We start from the raw sequence: 25,670 nt of genomic DNA, 5'->3' as shown, positions 1-25,670 counted from the left end.
TGATTTCAATCCAGCTAGATCCACCCACGAGAGGTGGATCTAGCGATGTTCTACTTCCGGTTCACGGGGCACGACGCGGGACAAAAAAAACGCATGACGCATGCGCACACGCGGTCCTACCGCGGTGTGAACGGACTCTGTATATTACGAGGCGCCACCTAGTGGTTTGGAGGACAGCAAACATGCTGGATGAAGCCGGATTGAGTGCGGACACAAGTGTGTGCTAGCAAGACTTGAAAATAGGTCTGAACACATCCAGCTTAAAGGCTGTCTGGGCTCAATCCTACTCTAGCTGGAATGACTTTCTCCAGTGTGAACAGGGCCTAATTATAACTGGGACAGAGTCACAAACACACAGCCAGATTCATGGTGGAGTGGTGATAAGTATCCATATGCTCCATAACAAAGTGTGTAAAAGTCAAATAGGATCAAAACATTATCGTAGAACAGACTTGAACTTTTGTTTTTTCAGCATCAGTTTAAGTGTATATGAGTAATTTTAATAATGTTCTTTGGAATGCATAGATCAGTGGGTCCCAGCAGTCGAGTTGGTTTGTCTGTGCTTTCCAGTATCAACAGGTTTACATAACAATACAAGCAGCCAGGCAGTGTCATGCAGCACATTATTCAAATGAGTGCAATTCAATTAACTGACAGCTCTGTTTGGTGTCTGTTATCTGGACCTGTGAAATTCAATTGCTCTTTAGTTATAGTAATTGAACCATAGAGGCCTTGTTGAATGGGCCCAGCAGGTACAAACGTCTGCGCAGGCCCGTGTCTGTGGTTGTGTTTTTAACAAATGTTTGAGGGCTGAAACTGGAGCAGGACTGGAGCCAGTGCTGCGAATGTCATGCCGTTGGCGCGTGCCAGCCTTTTCTCTGCTTAACATTTCTCCTCTCTTGTCCCACCACCACCACCACCCCCCCGCCCCTTCTTTTTTTTCCAACAGGGGGGATGGAGAGCCTCAATGCTATCATTCTTTGATTCTGTTTGAATCTGGCCGCATGTGAGCAGGAAAAGGAGCAAAACGTGCTTCCTGAGTTTTCTAGCTAGGGGTAGGAGGCGAGGGGGAGGGAGGGGGGGGGGGGGGTGACGACGGCTGTAATAAGCCAGGGGGTGGCTGGTTAAAAATAACTGGGCTATATAAGCCCGGAGCAGGATCCCACTCACTCTCAAACTCTCGCTGCCTCTCGCTCTCCTCAGGACGCTCCGTACAGGCGCTGGCTGCTCACACTCACACACTGTTTTTCCATGGAAGTTAGTGCCGGAGTGTGTCGCATGAGGAAGAGCTGATGTGTCTGAATCCTCACCACAGTGATGAAGCACTTACGGGCCTGACACAGACATGATGGCATGCCTGCATTCGTGTCACTAACTGGAACAACAACCAACTTCAAAAAGTGAAAACATGAGATTTGCTCATGGAGAGTGTGAGACATGGAGACACAGATTCACTTTTGTATTTTTGAGCCATTATGGAAGTTTTTCCACAACATATATACAATATCATTCTTTTAATGGATACATGATAAAATCAGAAAGACGCTGAAAATTCTCCACATTGCTCTGAAAAAGTCATAGTCATTGGAAAGTATATCATTCAAACATGTCAACAACTTGACAAATGACTCGTTAACAGCACATTGACAGCGTGTTGACAGCATGGTAACTTAACAGACAGGACAGCAGGACGACTTTACAGTTGTGAAATATGAGTATTGTGTAAATCGGGGAGAGGGATTTTGTGAGGCTTCTCTGGAACTGTTGATTAGCAATACGCTTTATTTCACTGGTTCCTCTTCTATATATGTGCAAGTTGGGAGACACGGGGTCAAGAATCTGAGGTGGACACCGAATCCCCACCAGCTCTTTAGGTGTTTGTCCTATTCCTGACCTCTGACCTCTCTGTAGAGGGGGGAAAATAAAGGGAGAATTTCCCTACAGGGATCATTTGACCGCTTATTTACGAACGTGGAGTGTCTGTGCGTTGGCTGCTGAGCGTCCCGCCCTGTAAAAAAGTGAGGCCCCTGAATTAAATTCTCTCGTCGGGTATGTACACTTCTCCACAGGAAGTGACGGATCAGAATGAAATACAAACCTGTCTCTTAAACGTCATGCAAATAATGAGTGCTCCCACCAGACCTGCCAACTCTTTTTTTTTTTCCTCCCCTTCCTTATCCCGTTGCTGCACTTTGGAGCAGAGCACACTGTGTGCCGCTTCACACCAGTTTGTGCTGCCCAAGCGCAAATGTTTCAGTCGTTTCTGGCTGGCATTTTACTTCACCGGGTGCAGAGTTTTCTGCTGAAGTCTTTGTACAGATCTGTTGTTATTTTATGGATCAATAGGAGGTGTATTTGGTGATTTGTTTCCCATGTTGGAACAATTTCTTTTCATTTTGAAGTCACTGTTTGATGAGATTTGGTTCCAAAACAGATCCTTTGACAATAGTTTACAATCTTTACAACAAGCTTGCCATTTTTGTTTTTGTTTTTTTTGTTTTTTTTTGGGTCAGGGGGTGGGGGTGAGGGGGCATGGATCAGCTGGAAAGGCATTTTGTCTATTCACAAACTAAGGTTACAGATCCAGAATGATCTGTTTGTCTTCTTAGTGCGATGATGAGCAGTTGTGAGTCCCTGCTCGACATTTATCGAATATTTTTACTGCATTCAAACAAGAATTAATGAAGCATGTAAACCACAGATGAAAGGTTTAATAACAGGTTACATAAATGAGACTTAACATGATAAAGAGGTTGTTTAAGGTGGTGGAGTCTGGCTGCCTGTTCGCTGTCACTGGCTTTGGCTTCATATTAAACACACAGACTCCCTATAAATAAGACATAACTAAGTAAACTAATTATGTCCAATCACACAGACATATATTATATTCTAGTTTTGCACATTGAACCTCCAGCATGGCGCCCTCACAGGGTGAAATCATTTACATACTGAGCCGGCTAATGATGCCCGATATAAATAGATAAAACTGTACTGCTTCTGTAATTTAAGAGATGTAACTGTAAGAGTTCACTTAAAGTTCCTACATGTAAACTTTGGCGCTAGAGGTAGCTGAGTAAGAGAGGAAGTGAGACTGCTCTCACTCTCACTAGTAGCAAAGCAGAGCAGGGTTGCAGCACTGAGCCGGGGTCGGAGTCAGCAGTCATGGGTTCAGACATCAGGCCGGCTACTCTGCTGCCACTAAAAACACGTTTCCTCTCCGGCCTTACTGGACTGCTTTCTGCGTGACGCACTTTCCCCTGAACACACAGTGCCGATCATCAGGGATCAGGATGTGGAAACCTCACAGCTGCACACAGTGATGGTGGACCATGACAGCTTGATGATAGGTGATGTATCTGTCATGAGGAGGAGCTGAGCTGGATCAGACCATCAGCACATCAAGTACTCAAGCATTTTTTTTACTGTTACCTGGCTGCCTAAAAGTAACTCTGTGGAGTTTCAAAATAAAAGTACAGCTCTGAAGTACTTCTATATTTCTCCTGCTCATTTCAGAAAGGAAGACATTGTGCTAAATTAAGCTTTCTAAGGATCAATAAATGAGTTATTTTCTGTCAGTAGCAGCTTCCTGTGAAGTGCACCTTCACTAATTCTATATTTCTTAGGATTATTATGGATAATTGATTTGAATATACGTAAATAGAACCAGGGGTGATCGCTGACCTCTGGAGCCAGAGGACCCCCAGCAGCTCTCCCACCGTCCTCGCGTCAGAAACCAGATCTCTCTGCAGAAACCGCAACAAGCGCGCCGAGGTGGTTTGTGATGTAAATGTGACCCTAATCGACACTCCAGCCCCCCAGCTCCCCAGCTCCACCATTTACACCTGAATGGGATGTTACCTTAAATGATGTTTACATCACGACTGGCTAGTGCACGAAAAGAAAAAGCAACGACGACCCTGGCGCCTGTTTGGACAAGCCCGCTGTGAGGGAACAAAGCCTCCTTCCACTGATGATAATGAGGAGAGAGAGAGAGAGAGACGCGCCAAACAGGTGGATGCTGCAAATCTTTGTACCTGAAAAAAATGTTTCAAAAGTCATTTTATGTGTCCCATTTTATAGTCGTTCTCATTCTGATTGGATATAATAATAAAAAAAACTCTTAAACTCCTAAAATGAAATGATGCAATCAAGCGGGGGGAAATAATGTCACATCTTATAAATAATTTCATGTTTTTATTGTTATTAAAGCATATTTAAAGTAATCCCTCTGCCTGCCTTTTATTAAAAATGTTTATTTCTTTCCATAGTTTAACAAACTTCTCAGTTTTATTACTGTTAATGACAGAAGTCATGTCTCCTGTGCGCCAGGATGATGAACTGAACGCCTGGCAGCCTCCAGGTTGTTGGAGCGGTTTCTGTCATTAGGATTATTACGTAAGTATCTATGGTTGCTATACAGCCCGTGTGTTTGTAATTTGCATACAACTTTTTTTTTTCCATCGCTCCCTAAGGTGGGTTGGTCTGACTGCGTACGTCAGCCTGTGGGGGGGGGGAGGTCCCGCACATATAGGCTGCTCTGCGCTGCCTTCCACTGTCACACAGCGCACTGAGGCCGGCAGCTTGCGGCAGCGGCTTTATAAGAGCTAAATTTACCAGATTTTACGTTGTTTCCTGAGCTCTCACAATTGGCCAGGCGTGCTCGGGTTAGGGAGTTATAAGGTTCGGAGGACCTCCTACCACTTTCAAAGTTGTTCATGTATTTGGAGCGCAGCTGTGGAGAGGCGACAGTGAAATAGGCGCACGGACGGACTCTGGCGCAGCTGCCGCGACTTTTTGACAAGAGATAGTTGTGTATTATTTTTACCGGAACGATGGCCTTACCTGGAGTGATGCTACCGTCATTCTCCACATTCTCAAACCAAAGAGAGAAAACCTGGGAAAATGTAAGTTTTGCATTATTGTTTTAAAGCCTGATCAGATCTGAATTGAAGTTTTTTTAAAAAAAAAGCAATTTCCAGTCTCAACTGTATCTAACATGTCTCAACATCTGTGTTTTTCCTGCAGAGGTGGAAAGTAGAGATGGACAAACCTGTCTCTGGCAGCTGCTCCATGCTTGAAATGGTACAAACTCTGGACAGTTACAAAAAGGACGACGAGGATCTGAGTAATTTTTTGGATCTGGATTTTATTCTCGCCAACACAACTGGCACATGCAGCGCGGGGGAATATGTGGGCACGACTGAGCCCAACATGTTCACAACTGGAAACTCTGTGGCATCATACCCAGCAGACGACCACCGCTCGCCGCCACCCCCGTACGGCGCCAACCTCATGACAGAGCTCCTCCGCTCCGAAGGAACCAGCAGCTATGGCATTACGCGCAACCCCGGCGTGCAGGGGAGATTTTATGTCAACACTGCGCCTTTTCCCCGTCCGGAAAACATCAAAGTGGAGCCACCCATGGACAGTTACGGGCCAGTTTTGGGCATGGTACCTCAGAGCTGCAGCAAAATCAAGCAAGAAGGCAACGTTTCGTGCATGATGTCCTCCTTTGAGCAGCCACGGGTGGCCATCTCTCCACGGGCAGCCAGCAGCATGACCCCGCCTCTGAGCCCCGATGACCAGGGCGCCTCGGACTGCCAGGCACAGCTGTGCCAGCCCATGAGCTTCCCCCAGAAATATCACACACCGGCAGCTTTCCAGCACCACCCACAGGCTCCGCAGATGCAGATGTCTTTCCACGCTCCGCATGCTGGCTTTGGCATGTATGATGAAGGTCTCAACCTGCAGCCTGGCGCGCAGAGAGTGATGCTTACGCCGCCCTCATCTCCCCTCGAGCTGCTGGAGACCAAACCCAAAAGAGGAAGGCGCACATGGCCACGGAAGCGCACAGCGACGCACACCTGCACGTTCGCTGGCTGCGGAAAAACCTACACCAAGAGCTCACACCTGAAGGCACATCTCCGAACTCACACTGGTAAGTTTCAGCTCATACATGTAACTGTGCGTAATTACGCAGAGTGTGCCATGGTTCCCCCCTTGTCAACACAAGCTGATGAGATCTTTTTTTTTTCCTTGTCCATGCAGGTGAGAAGCCGTACCACTGCAGCTGGGAGGGCTGTGGATGGAAATTCGCTCGCTCCGACGAGCTGACCCGTCATTTCCGTAAACACACCGGGCACCGACCCTTCCAGTGCCACCTGTGTGAGCGCGCCTTCTCCAGGTCTGACCACCTCGCCCTTCACATGAAGAGGCACATGTGAAGGAGCCCATAATCGGACTTGGGGGGGGGGGGGGGGGTTGTCTATGGGGGTGTTGTGTTATTTTTTTATTGCATATTTTGTTTTTATTATTTAAAATGTTCTCCACATGACCAAAGTATTTTATATAATATTGAATTTGAAAAAAAAAACAAAACTTTAGTGTTATTATTTTCTAATAACGTAGCTGGTACTACTTTGGTTCAATGAAAGCTTTAGAAAAGCTTTGTTTGCTTTAGAGCAGGCAGACCAAGAAGGGGCTGGCCCTGTACATACTACTCTTCTTTGACAGAACTGGAATGCTGTGTTTGACACAAAAGTGCCTTTCTATGACTGTGCTACTGTAAAAGTCTTTGTGACAGAAAAGTACATGTTCCTGTTGACATGAGTTGAGATGCACATACAGTCGCCTAAACATGTGCAAAGACAATGTTTTATTTAAACTGCCTCAGTGTCTGAATGGCCTTTACTGTTATTTCTGTTTTTTTTTTGGGACGCTTTTCTTGGTGTGAAACTCTTGGATCCAGCCCCTCTGTACACTATCAGGGCTTGATGTCCTGTGCATTATTTTTTACTTAAATTTATATAAATAAGTACATGGATTTTATACTGTAAATGTGTATTTATTGTAAATATTAAAAAGAATGGAATTGAACATTTCGACTGAGGAACCTATTTGTCAAATATGCTTAGTCATTCCTGATACTTGTTCACACATTTAGTTTAATTAACCACATCCACCCACTCAACAAAGGTTGCTTTAAAAAAAAAAAAGTTACGCAGCAGACCTGCATCAGATCAGTTACACTAAATACATCGTGCAATGCAGCAATTCTGAAACACTTGATTTCCACTGTGATGTTTTGCAGCTGCAAGACAAGAGAAGGGCAGCCGCTTGTGGGCTTAGCCTATAAATACAAACACTCCATTTCCATAATTACAGAGTGAGCCAGGAGCCGTCTGGACAGAGGGGCACAGCAAAACCCTCATCAGGGAGCCCTTAGACTCCCTTTCTGATGGGTAGAAATTATAGTAGGACATCAAAGGGGCCTTAATACTACAATTATACAGAGTCACTGTGCCCTACAGTTTCAAAGTATCCCAAGTCCGTGCATATTATGCCTGTATGGTGTCAGGGAGCATTTGTTTCTCCCGCATCAAAGCCCACATTCAGTGCATGTATCAAAGCCAGATGGCATTTTTAAGAAAAGTCATGACTTCTTCAAAACTTGATAAAACCGCAGCTGCAGTGATCTCAAATTAGCCCACAGCAATAAAACATATTCACAGAGTACATGTGTTGATCAACACTAGACTTTATCATAATTCAAAAAAAAAAAGAGGAAGTACAGCCCAAGTCAAAAATAACTGCACTGTTGGATGCAAATGTATCACTCTCATTTCACTTTTCTTTTTTTGTTCCAATATCAACACAGACCTCCAAGATATACAAATACATTCAGTTCAGGGCCTTTAAGACAGAACCAAAACCTACTGAACTTTCTGCCGATATAATATTTAAGTTCGCAGACTTACCATGTTCCAGGGACGTTAAAAAAAAAATCACTTTTATTCGATTAAAAGCTGTTACAGTTCGTAGCAACTCAAACGTTCTTTAACATATATAATTACATACATAGTGTGCAATATTACATGTTACAGTGTTGATATGTTGATAAATAAGGCGCTGTCACTCCTGCACATGTCCAGTATAGGCTCTGGAATATACAGTGCATACATTATGTGCCAAATAAACCTGATTAGTGTTGCAATAATTACACAAATGATATATATTTTAAGGCATCTGAAGAAATGTCCTCCAACTTGATCAGGAAATATAAATCCACAGGAAAACAAAGAATCCAATGGTAGTGTGAGGAAGAACGTGTAACAGCACCAACAACACTTTTTTTTTTTGTCCATTTTATAGAGGCGTTTAGTTGTACGGGAGTGCGACTTGTTTTCGGAGTAACAACAAGGCGACCAAGAGGAGGGGGGGGCACCGCTTCAGGTAGACCTCTGCATGATTATCACTAGCATCGTTTTGATTACACTTCGATCCATGCACTTTAAAAGCCATAAATAAGCAGATATGAAGGCGTTAATGGAAGAAACAACTTGTAACGTTTGAAATCATGCCATTGATGATCTGATCGCTAAACTCCAATCAGTCCATAAAACTATCAGGAAACAATATTTACAGTGAAGTAAAAAAAAAAAAAAACAACTAGAGCAGGTAGAACGTAAAGTTTGACTTTCAATAAGAGTAATGAAAGAGTACATAAAACTGTTATAGTGCAGTTTACTTCATACACCACGGATTCATTGCTTTTGTTTATAAATAAAATACTCATTAAAATGTTAAAGAGGCTTTTGAATAAGGCAGGTTAATTACCCACGGAGCGAGATACAGGTTGATGTTGAGCACCCTGCTGGGTCTGGGTTGCGTTAAATCGCTATGTTCTTGTAAGGCTTAAATCAAGAGGCTCCATATTGTCCGTGATTATAGTCGCCATGTAGTTTGGAGGCAATGAACCTGAACTGGTTGCTAAATGTGGACTCATTTGACATGAATCCAGTCATAGCTGGAGAAACTCTGGTCTCTTACACAAATTGGTAACAGGGGCTTGCTAGTCATGTCAGGCCAGCGTCGGTGCCGTTGTCGACAATACGGGAAAGGCCCGCGAGGGACACAAAAGCTGCGGCGGGGGGGGCACGCCGGGTCAGGCGTTGGCCATGTCGGCCTTGCTGAGAGCGATGGCCAGCTCCAGGTCCTGCTGCTCCTGGAGACGAAGCCTCCTCAGCCTTTCCTGCTCCTCACGCTCGCTCTCCCGCTTGGCCCACTCCAGCTGCTGGCTCTCACTTCCAAACTAGAGCAAAGACACACAAATTAGATGTGGAGGAATGTACTGTAGCTGCAGATGCTCAGATGTCATCACAATCCATGTAAAATTAAGTGTTTTTAATTAAGCAGAGACTACATCAAACATAAGAGAAATTTTATAGCAGTAAATTAAAAAACAATACATTAAAAACACTTGGACGGCACAAAGTAAAGTGAAGAAAAGTAGCACTAAAAGCTTTTAAAAAAAATACACAGTGCTGAACTAGAGCCATAAATTACTGGTCACATGTTTCCCACATTCTGTGCATGGATCAGTGTCAATGAAGATATTTATAGGAAATAATTGTGCTCATGATTCACCATACTTAAGATTACGCAGTGCGGACAGGGGTTTTTTTTTTTTTAAACATGCAAAGGATTGACCACCACACCCTCGTACGGTACAGTCTTACCTTGACATGTTCAGATCCTGGCAGAAAAAACAAAAATTACAATACAGAGAGCTCGATATAAAAACCACAAATCCCTTCAACAAATAGTCATGCTGGCATTAGGGATAAAATAAATTCATGTCATGTCAAATGAAAACACAAAAGCTGCCATGCATCATCTCTCCACTTGAGAGCACGCTCAGCCGTTATGGCAAAAGAGGCGGAAGACGGGAGACAAAGAGGCAGATTTACTCTGTTTGTGCTCTGCTGCGAGGCATATCATGCTCTGACAGCAAATAAGCCTTCAGCTTGCGCTTCCTAGTCTAGAAAAATGCTCCTCGAGTGCTACCTGACCAGACAAGTTCACTTAACTTGCTATCTAAAAAGTATAGAAATCCTCACTTCCTGTCAAAAGGCTAAAGCCAGACAGGTGACAGCAAGACACATGCAAGCCCCTTACCAGGCAGGCAGAGGCAGCGTATGACTGGACAGGAAGTCTTCAAGTCAGACATGCAAACATAAACGCCCAACAACATCAAGACATCAAAAAAAAGCTCTACGATGTTTTAAGTTGTTAGTCAACAGCCAGTAAACACGACGGTCCTGTGAACGCTGAGCTAAAGTCAGTATGCGAGGAGGGGGCGGGGGGGAAATGAACAGAGGCCCAGAGCTGACACCTTCAGCGCAGCAGTCTGAAGAGTGAGATCGTAATATCGGCAGCTCATGCAGACACAAGATACCGGACTGAAGAGAAAACTGTACGTAGACTACACTTACAGAGGCAAACTCTGCAAAACCCACAGGACCGTCTTTGGATGCTTTACACGACTGTGTCGCAACAAAAGTGTTTTTACTGTCCGCTGCGGAGCGAACGCTCTGGAGCGGCTCTGATGCGCTCACACTGTGCGTACCTACTGGAGAAGGAAGACATTTCAATACATGAAATCCATTGCCAGAAAACACCACCGCCGCTGCTGCTGCTGCTGCTGACATCTTTACCTCAAATGCTACCAACTGCACTGTGGGAAAAATAGCTCGCACCTAAAGGCCGACGTGTAATAACTGTGTCACTAAATATTTACAGGAAACCAACAGCTTTAAGTTAACCACATTTTTTGAGCAAAGCTCTCTGGTGCATCGAAGCTTGAACGTGCACAGTGTTGCTTTTTTGGAACACAGAACTGCAGAAGATGGACACACCCAAAGGAGGCTTTGATCACATTTCCTATTATTGTGATATTATTATTATTGGCCATGAATATTAAGCTAGCTATAAACTGCTGATAACAAAATTCCAGCAGTTGTCAAATATTTACTCCAGCCCATCTTTAAGACTGGGCTTCTCACTTCCCTTTCACACGTGAAACACATCTTTAGAACCAACTGAATCTACTCCTCGCTGCTCTGCTGTGTGTGATAGAAGCAAGAAGAAGGGGAACACCAACTTTCTCAGGCTGTGGCTTCTGCTGAAGTAATAAGTGTGAGGTCACAGAAGACGGGGCATGGGCTGGCCATGGCTTTCCGGTGATATGTTGGTTCACATGCACATTTAAAACAAGAGGAACACGCGGCTAAATTCGTACACATGAAGAGAGGAAACTGGCCCTTCAGGCTCATCATATAGAGGACAAATTTAACTCAAAGCAGCATTACAGATGGAGACAGATTTAAACTGACGTCCTAATAACACTAACAGGGTCACATCACTTTATTTACCCGCAGTATTAGCATCTCTGCCACCAGATTTCCTGTTTACACAGTATCAAAAGAAGAAATTACTTTCTCTGTGCCCTCACAGCTCAGCGGGGAATTTTTCCTATTTAGTGAGAAAACAGCCAATCACAAAAATGTCTTACATTCATTTTTGTGGTAAAATAAATGATGAACTGTAGAGATTTCAGCAGCTTTCAACATGCTAATTTTGGAGCATCACTGAAGCCTTAATGTCAAAATACAAGCACAGTCATGTTCAAGCACACACACACACACACACACACACACACAGGTATAAAAATCGGGGATTACCATAGGGAGGTGCAGGCCGGTTCGGCACATTTTTCTTTGATGGGAGCACGGGATTGTCCGACTTCTGCTCACACACACACACACACACAAGGGAAAAGAAAAGCAAAACTCATCACACAAAATGATGACCCCGGCAGAAATGTCCGCCAAGACAGAAAACCTTTGGACCTGACTGTTTTTACAAAAGTGATACATTGGAAGAAAAACAAGAACTCAAGATGAGAGCAGAATTAACAGCATAGCTTTCTACAGCTTACGTGGAAAACTGTACTTTATGGTGCAACTGATTCCAAACTTCAGGAGCCCTCAGAGCTTACCTTTGACATCTGACTGAAGTCGGCAAATCCGCCCCCCTGGCTTCCAAAAGAGTTGCTTCCAAAGGGGTCCACTTTCCCAAACAAATCTGCGACAAGAGTGCATTGAAATGCATTTTGGAACATGTGAATACATTTATGGAAAGAGCCAGACATTATGATGAAGTTCGGCCCCAAACCACACACACACACACACAGAATCATCTCTGCATCTTGCTTATTCTGAAAGGGCCCTGCGAGCTATTTTCAGAGGAGGGAATGTGGCATGACTGTTTAAATTTTCCATGACATTTCACAAAAACCTGTAAAGCGGAGGTTTTGTTTAACCTGACGTATGCATCTGATCAGCTAATTAAAGGTGTCAGTTGGTGTTCTGTTAACCAGAACTGTGCCTGGGCTGTTTTGAAGCTCGGTGGTATGCCAAAAAAAAACAACAACAAAAAAAAAAAAAGCAAACTGCAGATGGTTAGTGAAAAAAAACAAAACATTGTAATAGAATATGTTTGTTGTGAGTGTGTGGCCACAAAAGAGCCCATTCATGTGCAGCATGCAGTGTTTTCTTTTGGGCTCAGGTCTACAGTTGCCTCTGTGTTCCTCTGAAGCACGTATAGCGCAGAGCAGAGCATTGAGCAGCAGCAGCAGCCACTAACTTAAAACAACTTCCGTGCCGAATGAGGCACAGCACTTCAATGGCAGCAGATATAAAGACGGGACAGAGGCAGGAGTGAACTGGTTAAAAGGAGTGGCAGTGTATTCTAGTAGAGCAAGACCAGCAGTCACAGAGTTTCTGTTATATTTGGCTCGTGCAAGCCTCCTGTTTTTCCAGAGTAGGGGGGAGTATTTTTAGTTGGCCAGTAGTTAAATGCGTAGGTACTGGACTAAAAATAGCCCCACACCACAGGAAAAATTGAAGCCACAGTGAGTAAAAATGGTTTGCCCCCCTGACGCCCCCCCCCCCCCTAAAAAATAAAATCTAAATCTTAACACGTCACCCAAAATGGCTAAGAATGACTCTTTGAGATGGATTTCACAACGAGAACTTTCTCTCGTGTTCAGATGTCCGTTAATAGAGTCACATTCTGGGAAAGCGGTGCGGAAAATGTGCTGTTATTAGTACAAGGATTACTATATATTTGTTTTCTTTTTTTTTCCACAGAAGAAAGAAGTCACATCTCATTTTGACTGCATAAACAAGCTAAATCTGACGAAAACAGCAGAAAAAACACATGAAATCATCTGAATATCTTGGCACAAATACTCTTCCGAAGATGCTCGTGTACCTGAGTCCTTTGGTTTTGATGAGAAGGGGTCCCCACTGCTGAAGGCACTCGGCTAAAAAACAAGAAGCACATGTACACTGAGTGAGCTGATGTTCAGAACACACACACACAATGATGAGGTCAGCATAACAACTACAAATCAGTGAAGTCTTGTCTTCAGTGAAGACATCTTCTTTCTCTCAGAAATGAAAACGTTAAAAAAAGCAACAGGTTTAACAAAGGAGCTTTGGTTTTCTTGCATTTAAAAGAACCTTGATTAGCACTCCAAAGAAGTCTCAGTTCACTGCTGAAAAAAAAGAGGTCTGATACCTTGGCTGGCGGTGTGGGTTTTCTACCAAAGGGGTCTGCAGATCCAAACAAGTCTGACTTGTCGTTCCTCTTAAAAAAGTCTTCTGAAGAGGTGCCTTTGAAGGGATCACTTTCTTTGAAGGGATCTCCCCCAAACGGGTCTAGAAAAAGTGATAAAACTGTCATTTACACAATCTGACAAGAAAAGCTTATTCACAGAAAAAAGTGCAAGGCTTCCAGCTACAAGGCAGAGGACAGGAAACGGCAACAACTGGGTGTCACACTGTCTGTATTCATACATGCCATTAATGTAACAGACTTTGGGAAAAGATCCATGACTGCGAGCCTCTGCATGCCAGGTAAACTTGTCTAGATCTTGAAAACTGATACAAGTAGAATGACGTGGAATCAGCTGGACCATGTACAGAGTGGCTATTTAGTAGTGTAATGAGAACAACTATGAGTTTTCACAGTGGTCTGTGCCCAAAAATGGAAGTATACTTGTAGCTGTGGGCCTTACAGAGAGCAGGTAATGTGATACAATACGTTTTTCATACCCTTGAAGAGGTCAGACTTGAAGGGGTCTTCTGTCTGGAAGGGGTCTGCTGGAGGTTCCTTAGCACTGCTGTTAGTCCTGCTTCTGTTGAACATGGCTACCTTTGACTTGAAAGACTCATCCTGGCGAGGACAGAAGGATACAGAGAACATCAAATCCGAACGTGCCACTTTTCAGACAGTTTGAAGTCAGTTTAATCAGTTTGTTCCAACAAATCACAGTGAGACAGTCATTAAAAAAAGCACGTGCACTTCTTAAATACACTAAAAAACATGGCGAATAGTGAAGGGCTCAGCACCATAACATCCATGGCATACAGAGACTACAACACATCAATCTCCTCACCGCACTTCTGAAACCTCCGTTCTCCTTCTCGGTGAAGCCTTCGCTTAAATCTGGCAGCTTGCTCGGGTTCCCACCGTTGACATCATTCAATGCAGTGTTGTACTGTTCAATGGTCTTGGTCACCTCTTTTTGGTTGTCCTGGATCAGTGACAGCTTACTGCGAGCCTAGAGGTGGCAGCAAAGAAGGTGTCACAATCTTCCATCTGGCAGCAATTGGTAAGAAAACCACAGAAAAAGTCAAAGTGAAAGTTGCGTTGGTGAGTTATTTTCCTTTTACCAACCATGAACTACAGACTTCTAAATGTTGAGTAATGCATCAGACTCCTGGAAATGTGACTTGAGGCGAGTTAGTGGTTAAAGTGTTATGAAATGAGCTTAACCACAATGATCGAATGTCAGTGCATGTGCATAAATATGATTATCAGAGTCAGACAAGTCATCTTTATCCTTTGTCATGTAGTACATCCTCATGTAACCTGTTGTCTCTCTCTCTCTCTCTCTCTCTCTCTCTCTCTGTCTGAACCGACCTGGCTAAGCTCGTCCTGGGTGGTTTTGAGCGACTTAACGATGCTGTCCAGCTGGACGCGGCCGGTGAGCAAGCTCTGCTCTAGCTGGGCCTCCTCCTCCTGCAGCCGGCTCAGGTCTGACTTGGTGCGGCTCACTTCATCTTCCTGGCTGCGGATGTCGGTCTCCTGAGAGCGGATCTGACTCTGCAGGGATGAAATCTGGAGGGCAGAAGCAAAAAAAAAAAAGCAAAAATAAACAGTTTTTATAAATAACTTTAGTTTCACTTCTTTTAAGACGTCAGGAAAGCTTACGACACAATAAAGCGTTACTGGAAACCCAACGATTTCCATGTTTGTTATATACATGTCCCTTCAATACACCATGCTTCTAACCATCTGCGTCTCATCCTGGCACTTCTGCTTGACGTCGTTGAGCATTCCTTCGAGCTTGGAGCGCTGCTGGTCCATCTCTTCCACACGTTCTTGTGCGTCCTGTTTTTGGGACTCTAGGTCCTGCAGACTGCTGTTCTCCCTGTCCAGTTCATTCTGCATGTCCTGAGGGGTCCACAAAAAAACACACCATCAAATGGATGCACAAGCGTTTACAGAGTACATGTGTCATCTGGGTACAGGGATGGGCCTGCATTTATTTCAGATAAGACTTTTACTTCTTACCTGAACGTCACTGTTTTGTTGTCTGATGACTTCCTCCTTTTCCTTGATTTCTTGCTCCAGAATGAATTTCTCTCTACAGGTAAACAACACAGAAAAATAATTGTCATAACTAAGAAGAAGAATTTGATGCATTCAGTGTAATTCTTGGGTTTGTTAATGATATGCAGACCGGTTTCCTTTAACACTGCAGCTGCTAAACAGTCACACTGTGCACACGTCTGCGAGTGCTGTTATAGATTGAAACATCACTTCACTATAACGTTCCCTTCCCCTCCTCTCAGAGGAAGAAAAACAAAGCGATCCCCCTTGCTACTCAGGGTGTAGAGGGCTCACCTCTGCAGCTGAGCTATTTCCTGGCTGAGGTCATCCAGCTCTTTGATGCCTGTTAGCTCTGCTGACCCCGTGGAGCTGGTACTGTCCTGAGGCAGCAGACACAGAGACAGACGAGTGAGAGGGGAGAGAGGACAGGGCGAGGAAGTATGAGGAATGAGGTACAGTATGAGGACAGATAAGAACAGAGAAAGCACACAACATCAGGCCAGAGGACATCAAGGGATGAAATGGATGCAAAGAGAACAAAAAAGGAGGGAGAATGAGAGCAGGGAGGACATGTGTGGTGCACAGGAGGAGAGAGGAGCTCCCCGCTGCTGCGTCTAACAAAACAAAAGTCACAGGAAGGAGATACAAACACCTCACACAGCTAGAGACCAAGAGAGCCAGACAATGTATGAATGACAAGAAACGCTTGCAGACAAGAAGATACGATACAAAAGAGCAAAATCCGGCTTTTAGTGTTCAACAAGCCAACATACTCAATGTACTGGCACTCCAAGTGCAGATTATGCATTTGTACTGCTTTATCCTTAAATTTCACTCTATTCATGGCAATAGTTATCTTTAGTTCTTAATTTTTTTAGTTATTAATTTCATTTTAAATTGGAAATTGGTCTTTACATTACGCATCATTGCCTTACAGGTCACATTATAATGTTATTTAAATAGATAATAGTTGACTGACACCCTGTTCTAAGTCTATTAAACTCCATGGCTCCCTTCTAGCTGGGCTAACAATGGGTCCTGGGACAGGCCACTGATGATGAAAATCCAGCAGGTGGCAGTATTTCTTGTGCATTAAACTAGAGACAGAGAATACAACAGAACAAAGGCGCCACCTTGTGACACAAAGCTCTGCTACTCACTCTGCGCATATTAAGTGCAGCAAGTTCTGGCCTCAGGGAAGAGATAAGCCCCACATAGCTCTGCTAGACAGGATAGAAAAAAAACGAAAAGCATAAAAAACTGTTTCACACCCAAAGAGCAAGAAAGCAAGAGAGCAGAATTTAAAATGCATATAATAGTAGCTGAGACACATATGCTGCAAGGCTTCAGAGGTGCAGTGGGATATAGTGAGGTCTCACAGCTGCAGTCCTTTCTGATGGAGGGATCATATCTGGAGTGAGTGTGGAGGGCGGATCGATGTCTTTGGTGACCTTCTGCTGGATCAGATACATGGCCAGAGAGAACTGCTCCCTCGTCAGCTTGCCTGTCTGTTTTGTGTCAGCGAGTCCCCTGTGGAGGAGGAGTTAAATTATGTACTGTGTTCATTCTGAGGTATGATGTCAGTAGATTAAAGCTCAATTAACAACAGCTCCACTTATGCCACTGTCACTACTACAGCACATTTCACTTTTTCTGTTCCACTATTACAGTGGAAATGTGTTGAACTCTGCACAAGATGGCGCCAGAGAGCTGTGTTTGGTACATCAGTTTGCTTTCAGTGCTTTCTGCAACATGCAAACTTGGACGTTTTCACAATTTCCCCTCTGCTGTTGTGTGTAAAGACCATCTCCACCTGAGTGCTGGGTTGGTTGTGGTTGGGTTAGCTGCTGATTTCTCATTGTGGCTTAGCTGCTAAGCTTGTAGGAGAGAGCTGCCATCTTTGTTAACTTTCTCAGTTTTTTCCTTTTTTTGCCCAGTTTCCAGGTTGAGTCAGGGCTGTTTGGTTTCATCTTTTGTTTTGCTCTTTGGCTCTGTTGATCTGGCAAATAAACTATTTCCCCCCCCAGTTCTTTGTTACTTCCCTCTTCCCCTAGGCCAACATGGGGACATAAAAACACTCAGATAAAGAACACTGTAAATAAACAGCTGTTGGTTTAAATAGCATTGTGCTGTAGTCTCACCATATCTGTGCCAGCATTGTCTGGGAGAGAGTGGACTGCATAAAGATCTCGATGACCTCACCGCCTGAGACGAGGCCGTCATTGTCGGCATCTGTATTCTTGAAAATCTCATCGTATCTCTCTCTGTCTGCCACTGGTACCACCCAGTTCACTGCGGGCTACAGGGAACAAAAGCAGATTAGAAATGATGGAGACAGAGGCTGCTTTAGCAACAGGTTGAAGAATACAGCAGTATTTAAATAAAAACTCATTATTTCTTGTCTGGGTTGTTGGGAGATTAGACTCCTAAACTATACAGCAAACATCTAAAGTGGGAAAAAAGGAGCACAGCCAGACCACGTGACCAAGCGTGTCACCAGCAATGCACCTCTTCCCTTTCAAAGAAAACCTGTTTTTCCAAAAGTCACAAGTGAAATATCCCTGCAGCTATATACAGGCAACCTTGGTACAACACTCAGAACAATGTGGTAAAACAAGTCCAGCCATCAGCGACAGAAAAGAGTTAATACATGAACTCTTACATACTGGTCTCTGCCTTTTGTCACATTTAGGGAGGTGCAGCGGGAAAAATGTAAGGATTTATTTTCTGTAAGGATTTAATGTCCTTTTGGTTACAGCTTGTTTAAAAAAAGAATTAGTCCCATTAAGGGAGTGACATCATAATTATGAGACTGAGACACACCATGAAACATACACGAAGACCTTTAAGAAAGGGATGTGTGTGAAACTGCAGGCAAAACAATCTGCATGCTGTTTCCTTCCTTATGAAGGAAATAGAGCCAATAATACAACTGAGAAACATCTGCACTCCTCATATATCACATGTGTATATAATACGGTGTAATAATTCAGAATGAACTAATGTGACTGCTTCTCCACACTGAGAAGAACAGATAATAATATCGGACAGCAACACCATGAAACCACATTTTATTACTCAAAGAGTAACTAATGTAGTAATGCAATAACAACAATAAGGTGGCGTGAGGCGACGTACCGTTGAGCTGGATTTGAAGGAGTGTTTTGGAGAGAGGCTGACAGCGCTTGTGCTGATGGGAGCAGCGCTGCCCAGAAGAGGAGGCGGAGTGCTGCGCAGGGTGTCTTTGAGAGGAGCTGATGCAGACGTAAGACCGGACAAAGCAGGCAGCACGGCCACCGCGCCTGGAAGAGTAACCGCAGACTTTTTCCTCTTAGAAGGGGGTATGAGGGAGGCAGGTAAACTACTTGGGACAGGCTCCTTCTCCATGGCGCGATACACAAGATGCATAGCCTAGAAAATCAGAAAACGAAATTAAATATGTTCTTTCTATAGCTGAGCCTTCTTTAACTACTCAAGAATGACAGTTAAAGTCCACAACCCACACACCCACTCAACTTACAACAGTGAATTCTTCCTTATCCAAGTGTCCATCTTTGTCTACATCACTCAGATCCCAAATCTACGTAGGCAGAAAGCAAAAGTTGGAGATGTTTTTAATTGTTCACAAAGATTGTGCGTCATTATGTCACTCTGACATTAAACCAGCACCTTTCCCAACACATCAAGAGGTAGCTTCGAGTTTATCAAAACTGGCCTGACTTTATCACCAGGGAGAAGGCCGTTTGTAGGAGAGAGACTCTCAAATATTCCTTCGAACTTCCCTTTTTCATCAGGCTGGGAAAGACAAAAAAAAACACAAACAAACTTCAGCTTGGGTGATAAGACTGAGTTTCTATCATGAGTTACTGACATGGACTTACCCTGATTGCCCACTGTGAGTCAGGTGCTGCAGCCGAAGCAGTTAGTAATGGACTGTTAGTGTCTTTCTGTGAGAAATAAAGTGGAGATGAGACATTAACACGCACAGCGAAAAGAAAATACATCTCAAAATGTTTCAAATCACACGTCTCAGGAAAAACTTACAAATCTGGGTGCTGCTAAGTTTTGGTTGAGGTTGTTCAGACTGATATCATTCCCACCCTGTGCTGATGCCACCAGTCTCATAGCTATGAAGAAACCCTACAAAAGAGGAAGAACACATACTCTAGACTCTGGTATTTTGTGCACACATCAGCAGATCAAGCACAACAGCAGAGTTACAGAGAAATGCTTACCCGCTTATCCAAATAGCCTTTTCTTTCTGAATCGGCCAAATCCCAAATCTTTAAAAAACAAAAAAAAAAGGAAAATAAATCAAATCATCTGCTGTTTTAAGTCAACATATTAGTGTTTATTTATTGTGACCCACCTTCCCCAGCGTGCTGTCCGACAGTCCAGACCTCTTAAGAAACTGAGCTGCATCGCCGGCTGAAATTCTGCCAGTGTTTCCTGGATCCAGCTACAATATGAGCCCATCAGACATGACAATACTCACTAAGAGCTTTACCATGACAGACAACATTCAGCTGAGAAGGTATCACATGGAGCCTTACCTGTCTGTAATAGTTTTCATAGGCTGGGTTTCCATTTGACAACTGAAGAAGACAGAAGAATTAAATAACACTGGACAAATGTCAACAACTCCATTCCTAGCTGTAAGATTAGCATCGCCTACATCATATAAAAAGACGCAAAACACACCCTACGTCCTTACGGTAAATGTCTGTTTTATTCGATTTTAGCATGTAGTTAATAATGTTTAGATTTAAAGAGAACCATCCTCGCTGTATGTGCCTCCCCCCTCCATTAAAACGTACAGTAACTTTGCTATCCTCACTTCACCTAGCTACCATCCTCAACGAAAACCTGCCAAAACGGTTTCACCGGAACATTTTCACCACAAATTACGTAACCGCAACGTGGCGGAAGCTTACAACGACCGTCACTGTCACTTTATATCGACACAAACTAAAATCTGACACTTTTGTTGAGCTGTTGGAAGTTGTTACCTGACTCAGAGTCATGAGCGCCGCCATATTTCCTGGTGTCTCGGGAGTGCGCACACGCCCCTGAAGCGAGCGGGGACGAGCGGCGACAGAGACCTCGGGAGTGGTTCCGGTGGGCGTGGCTTACCGGCCGGCACAGGGATAACCACAACAGCTGACTGCTAATACAGTGTATGCGAGTGTAAATCTTATTAAAATGGCCTGTGGTATTAAATCTGACTGATGCAAAGCTCGTTTTACACGTAGTGTAAACTATGTTTGCTCATTTGAACTATTCCAAGCTTTTATATCAATAGAAAATAATATAAATATTGTCTGAAGGACATGCTACAGTACTATACATGATTATGTGCAATGTTAACATTTGTCTACTACTAGTTGCGTCCATATTCGTAAATAAGGTCTGAGTTTAATCTTATTACTGCAAACTGGATGTGCACTCGAGGAGAATTTGATCCATACACAATTCATCTGGACACCCAAAGACACATCAGACTTATTTGGAGTGTGTTATCATCCCATTAATATATGTAATGGATCAATTAATTTGTTTGTAGGTCATCATTAACACACAAAAAACAAAAATGCTTTATAAATTAGATCGGTTAATCCCAAAGTGTGAGATTAACACCATACAAACTGTGACAACACATCAAGGTTACAGTCTTTTAATAAAAACTTTGGTATCAATAACATTCTGTCCAATAAAAAATAAGTGTGTGACCCTCACAGGAGTCACACCAGGGGCTCACAAGACTTTCAGGACACACTGCAGGTCAGGTCACATCACCGTGAACAACTCAAAAAAAAATCATTGTGTGATTAAATTGAGACTAATTCATATTTTAACATTTAATTCACTGTATTTAACGTTGTGAAAAGGAAAACAAAACGTCAGTGCCACCGTAACCAAAATAAGTTATTTTACATGACTCTTGATTTGTCTCCGTTTTGATTATCTGGGGGTGCGTGTAACTTTGAATTATGTACATTTTGTCCTTCACCAGGTTGTAAGAGGACTCTTCCATCATCACGTGATTTATGGTAAATGATCAAATCTCTATGGCTCTTCCTTTTTCCCCACTTTAGCTCTTTTTAACCACAGCTTTTGGTCAACTTTCAAAATACAGACAAACAAGGAAATCTGTGAAAGTAATTGTGTTGCTCATGAAAAATCAGGAAAACAGCAGCGAGAGTGCCGCCTTATTATCTGTAATTACAAAATGAGGAATGAACTTAAGTTAGTGGAAAACCTTACAATCGATCCAGCAGTTCAGGGGTACAACATTATGACCAAAATGAAAAAGACACCACGTCCATTAACACCCAACTGGCCCCCATTCACTACATTTAACCTCCCACCCCAACCCCCTCAAGATGGATTGAGTCCAAATTCCAGGAATAGGATGCACAGCAGCCACAACAGCCCTGGGAAACACAGGACAGGAGTTCTGAAGGAGGGGCAGAAAAAAACCATCTCTAGCCACACCTCCTCAAAGCTCGTCTTTAGGCTTTGCTTCCTCTTCATCCATTTCTGAAAGTGCTTCCTCCATTTCGTCCTTTGTGTCTTCTTCCTCTTCCTCCTCCTCCTCCTCCTCGTCTTCCTCTTCTTCATCCTCAGCTTCAGTGTCTTGTTCTTTGTTCTTCTCCTCCTCCTCTTTACGTTTTAAGTCATCCTGCTCCTGTTTCATTTTCTTCTCTGGCTCCTGTGGGGAGAGATTAGATTATGACCACAAACGGTCTCTCTTAATCTATTCAGATTTGCACTGGCATTTTGTGCTGCACAATTACAGTTTGAGATTACCAGCGTACCTTTGTCACGCCCCATGTCTCCTTTGCAACGTCTTCTGCTTCCTTGACATCGTCTGTGATCAGGAAGTTGTCAAAGATTGTGCCAGATTTGACCTAAGATTAGGAATGACAATCATTACACCACAGTTCAAGCAACATTTTAGTAATAACAATCTCTTTAACAATCTCTTTCTCCCATACCTGCCAAAGATCAAGACCTAAAACAGCAATGTTGTCAAACTTGTAGATGGCTGAATCAGGACTGTATTCAGGGTTGTCAATCTCTGGGTGCACCCAGGCTCCTTTGTAGTTGGGGTTGTCAATCTGTCTGGGTTTCCACTCTCCCTGTAACACAGAAGATATATAGCAGGTTGCAAAGGAGAACACACAAAGCTTAGGATCTGTCCACGACACATTCCAAATGAATCCTACTTTGTATTCAGGGTTGGGGATCATTGGGGGCTCCCACTCTCCATCCATATCCTCGTCCCAATCTTCAGGCTTCTTAGCATCAGGGTCTGGAATATTTTCAGGTTTGTCCCAGTCCTAAAAAAAAAAAAGGAAAAAGAAAACACTCAGTAAAAACACTTGTTTTTCAAAAGGTAGCGGAGTTACAGTACTAAGCTCACCTCAGGCTTGGCGTCATCAGCGTCGGCAATCTTAGCACGGTCATCCCAGTCCTCTGGCTTCTTTGCTTCAGGGTCCTTAATTTTCTTAGGTGGCAGGAAGTCCCAGTCTTCTTCCAAGCTGCCAGATTCTACTTTCTCATTGTCAATCTTCACCTCATAGGTCTGATCTGGATTCAGGATCAGTGTGTACAGGTGGGAGAGCTCATCATCCTAGAAAGAAAATGTACTTGGATTTAGCCACTGATGGAGAGAAGGGTTTGCATTTTAGAATAAACACTGAACAGCAGAATTACCTTGCATTTAACCTCTTTCTTGATGAGGTGATTCTTGCCTTTGTAGTTGAAGATGACATGGACTTTTTTGGTGCTGTATCCACAGATGTCAGGGCCTATGTGAAAGATATTTCATTACAAGATGTGCTGCCAGATGTTAAGTGCATTACATTTAAATCATTACATACCAAACATAAGGTAGTATGAAGACTCTCCATGCATGTCAGTCTGATCCAGATCAGCGGGGAAGACCTTCACGTAGCCACCCCCACAATCAATCTTCTGCTCATGCTTGACTGTAAACTGAACAACCAGAGACTTGCCCTCGTTGCTGAACGGCTCAAAACGGGCAGAGGCAGCATAGAAACGAGCATCTTGGCTGGTCTGCAGACCTGAAGCGGAAACAAACATTATAACAACAGGGATCAAGTTGCAACGTACAAGTTTCTGTTTCACTTTCATGTTTTCATTTCTGCTGATTAATTCAATACAAGTGGGCAGCTGTGGCTCAGAGGTAGAGCAGGGTTGTCCAATAACCGGAAGGTCGGCGGTTCGAACCCAGCTCCTCCCTAGTCACTGTTGTGTGCATTCAATGAATGCGTATGAATGAACCGGCGGTGGTCTAACCCCTGGGGTAGCTGTGGCTACATCTGTAGCCTACCACTGCCACTGCCACTGTGTGAATGTGTGCAATATAAGACCAATTATTATTATTATTATTATTATTCAAACACACACTGAATGCCAAGTATCTTAAGGCCTGCTTGATCAGTAATTAATTTATTAACACACTGTAAATATGTAAATAGGAAGATTTAGATGAGGAACCTAAAGTTTTACCTTTGTCTTTCTCTGCGTCTCCATAGAAGTTTCCAGCCGTGAGTTTCCACTCTCCATAGTCAGACTTGTGTTTGGAGTTCACCCAGCGACTTCTCCATTCATCTAGAACAGAAAGTCATCAGTGAGGTTCAACACGTCTTTCAAATACACCATGTGACTTCCCTGGAAATCAAACAATACGTCTGAGAAGCAGCTATCAAGATGTAAACCTAGTTTGGTTCGTCAAACTGCAGATTGCTAACTTTTAGTTATTGCAGTAATTTTGCTAGCTTCAGGGCCTTGCTAAAGTTAGCAAGCTAACAACTTACTTTATGTTAAGATTCTGCGATGGCTGCTTTTTGAAAATGTTTTTTTAAATGATATAAATATATCTAACGAGAAACACACGATGATACATTTGAGCAAATGATGGCTGAAAAATCAAGCTAGCAAGCAACCAATTAACGCTAACCTCGTGAAAGACTGCAATTATAAATTAATGTCAAACTCACCACCGTCCAGAAACTCCTCCCTGAAGTAGATCTTTGCATGGACGCAGTAAACAGCTAATATTACAGCTGCTACACCTAAAACTTGCATTTTGCCCATTTCAGCTCTACTTCACGAAGTTATAAAGTAACCTTCACAGCGCTGAGAGGCGAAGACGTTGTGGAGAAGGAAGAGAAGGGAATATTTTAGAGTCGCTTCAGCTAACAGATGTCTGCCTGTGATTGGACAACAGCAAGGTGTGCCTGGACCAATCAGCGTAGACCACGAAACATATGTCCTCTGCGGAGCCCGGTCCAGGATCAGTTTCTTATTTAAAGCATTTCACTGGTGTCGTTATATCAACTGTCCAGCAGAGGGAGCCAAATATAAATGAACTAGATAACACAACAAGAAGAGGACTCCACTTTTATTTTAATTACTAAAGTGCTGTCATTATGTGAACCATACAGCAGAGGGAGCCACATATATATGTATATATAAACAGAAGAAAAGAAAAACAAGACTAGTAATGATTGATCATTGATCAGTGTCTCATGTGTGTGACGTTTTTGTTTTATGTTAGCAGTGATTGTTTTTTTTCTCTTTTTCTTCTTATATCTCAACTAAAAATGAGGAAATGGAACTGTTACAAAGAGCTTTTTCATTCAAAGATTCAAAGATTATATTTGTGCTAAATGAGCTTCTACGCGAGGCTGTGATGCAGGCTGGGTATTTTATATAATCAAAGAGATGATTCCCAGAAGCTGAAGGGAGCAAGTTTGAACTTACAATTAAAATGTATTCCGCATAACAACATTGTGATTGTAATAGAAAATAAATATTACTAAAGATCCAGTTTGTAGTAGATCTAGTTTTATAAAGGTTTAAAACATTCAAAAAAATGATATAATACACCTCTGTGTTGTGTTGCATGTAACACTAATACTCTTGTAATACCACTCTTTACCACTAGGTGGACTAATGTGGCGCCTAGTGGCTTTCATGCCAACCAAAGGCAACGAAGAAGTGACAGACGTTACCCACCTGTGTGATGATGATTATGATGTGTGTGCTCTGCTAAATGCTAAAAACAAGCCCAGCTCGAACAGTCCACCATATGTATTAACTCCATGGAATAA

At 43.2% G+C, this 25,670-nt stretch overlaps 3 protein-coding genes across 6 annotated transcripts; 1 reads left to right on the top strand and 2 right to left on the bottom strand.

Moving 5' to 3' along the window:
• The first annotated feature begins 4,566 nt into the window (after window positions 1-4,566).
• Window positions 4,567-6,876, top strand: klf2b (Kruppel like factor 2b). Its single transcript, XM_028428360.1, has 3 exons — window positions 4,567-4,904; window positions 5,026-5,938; window positions 6,049-6,876. The coding sequence occupies exons 1-3, from the start codon at window positions 4,833-4,835 to the stop codon at window positions 6,222-6,224; spliced, it is 1,161 nt and encodes a 386-aa protein (XP_028284161.1). The 5' UTR covers window positions 4,567-4,832; the 3' UTR covers window positions 6,225-6,876.
• Window positions 6,877-7,521: 645 nt separating this feature from the next.
• Window positions 7,522-20,600, bottom strand: LOC114450370 (epidermal growth factor receptor substrate 15-like 1). Of its 4 annotated transcripts, none has more exons than XM_028428422.1 (24): window positions 20,535-20,600; window positions 20,079-20,120; window positions 19,895-19,984; window positions 19,761-19,808; window positions 19,570-19,665; window positions 19,407-19,472; window positions 19,195-19,320; window positions 19,046-19,105; window positions 18,664-18,936; window positions 17,667-17,824; window positions 16,905-17,055; window positions 16,686-16,748; window positions 15,820-15,905; window positions 15,487-15,559; window positions 15,205-15,366; window positions 14,833-15,030; window positions 14,306-14,470; window positions 13,962-14,082; window positions 13,426-13,565; window positions 13,117-13,168; window positions 11,840-11,925; window positions 11,523-11,586; window positions 9,519-9,535; window positions 7,522-9,091 (listed from the first exon to the last, which is right to left on the bottom strand). In XM_028428422.1, exons 1-24 carry the CDS (start codon window positions 20,559-20,561, stop codon window positions 8,945-8,947), a joined length of 2,511 nt encoding a protein of 836 aa, XP_028284223.1. In that variant the 5' UTR covers window positions 20,562-20,600; the 3' UTR covers window positions 7,522-8,944. The 4 variants fall into 4 exon arrangements, with proteins under 4 accessions (XP_028284223.1, XP_028284224.1, XP_028284225.1 ...); XM_028428423.1 differs by having other exon boundaries at window positions 16,686-16,745; XM_028428424.1 differs by lacking the exon at window positions 16,686-16,748.
• Window positions 20,601-21,368: 768 nt separating this feature from the next.
• Window positions 21,369-24,757, bottom strand: calr3b (calreticulin 3b). Its single transcript, XM_028428427.1, has 9 exons — window positions 24,555-24,757; window positions 24,064-24,165; window positions 23,412-23,615; window positions 23,245-23,339; window positions 22,952-23,161; window positions 22,755-22,868; window positions 22,524-22,667; window positions 22,344-22,436; window positions 21,369-22,237 (listed from the first exon to the last, which is right to left on the bottom strand). Exons 1-9 carry the CDS (start codon window positions 24,649-24,651, stop codon window positions 22,025-22,027), a joined length of 1,272 nt encoding a protein of 423 aa, XP_028284228.1. The 5' UTR covers window positions 24,652-24,757; the 3' UTR covers window positions 21,369-22,024.
• Between the last annotated feature and the right edge of the window lie 913 nt (window positions 24,758-25,670).

The sequence above is a fragment of the Parambassis ranga genome, chromosome 17, assembly GCF_900634625.1.
Source record: "Parambassis ranga chromosome 17, fParRan2.1, whole genome shotgun sequence".
Classification (NCBI taxonomy): Eukaryota; Metazoa; Chordata; class Actinopteri; family Ambassidae; genus Parambassis; species Parambassis ranga.
Note: the sequence above shows the minus strand (reverse complement) of the source record. Positions and strands in the feature narration are given on the sequence as shown.

Bases quoted from the DNA above. Each gene is read 5' to 3' on its own strand.
- klf2b (XM_028428360.1), top strand. From the start codon at position 4,833: ATGGCCTTACCTGGAGTGATGCTACCGTCATTCTCCACATTCTCAAAC. The intron at 4,905-5,025 runs GTAAGTTTTGCA...TTTTTCCTGCAG, and splicing joins GAGAGAAAACCTGGGAAAAT to AGGTGGAAAGTAGAGATGGA. The intron at 5,939-6,048 runs GTAAGTTTCAGC...TTGTCCATGCAG, and splicing joins ACATCTCCGAACTCACACTG to GTGAGAAGCCGTACCACTGC.
- LOC114450370 (XM_028428422.1), bottom strand. From the start codon at position 20,561: ATGGCGGCGCTCATGACTCTGAGTCAG. The intron at 13,169-13,425 runs GTATCAGACCTC...CTTGTTTTTTAG, and splicing joins AACCCACACCGCCAGCCAAG to CCGAGTGCCTTCAGCAGTGG. The intron at 11,926-13,116 runs GTACACGAGCAT...CTCTTGTCGCAG, and splicing joins ATCAAAACCAAAGGACTCAG to ATTTGTTTGGGAAAGTGGAC.
- calr3b (XM_028428427.1), bottom strand. From the start codon at position 24,651: ATGGGCAAAATGCAAGTTTTAGGTGTAGCAGCTGTAATATTAGCTGTT. The intron at 22,869-22,951 runs GTGAGCTTAGTA...TTTTTTTTTTAG, and splicing joins CTGATGACGCCAAGCCTGAG to GACTGGGACAAACCTGAAAA. The intron at 22,238-22,343 runs GTACGCTGGTAA...CTCTCCCCACAG, and splicing joins AGACATGGGGCGTGACAAAG to GAGCCAGAGAAGAAAATGAA.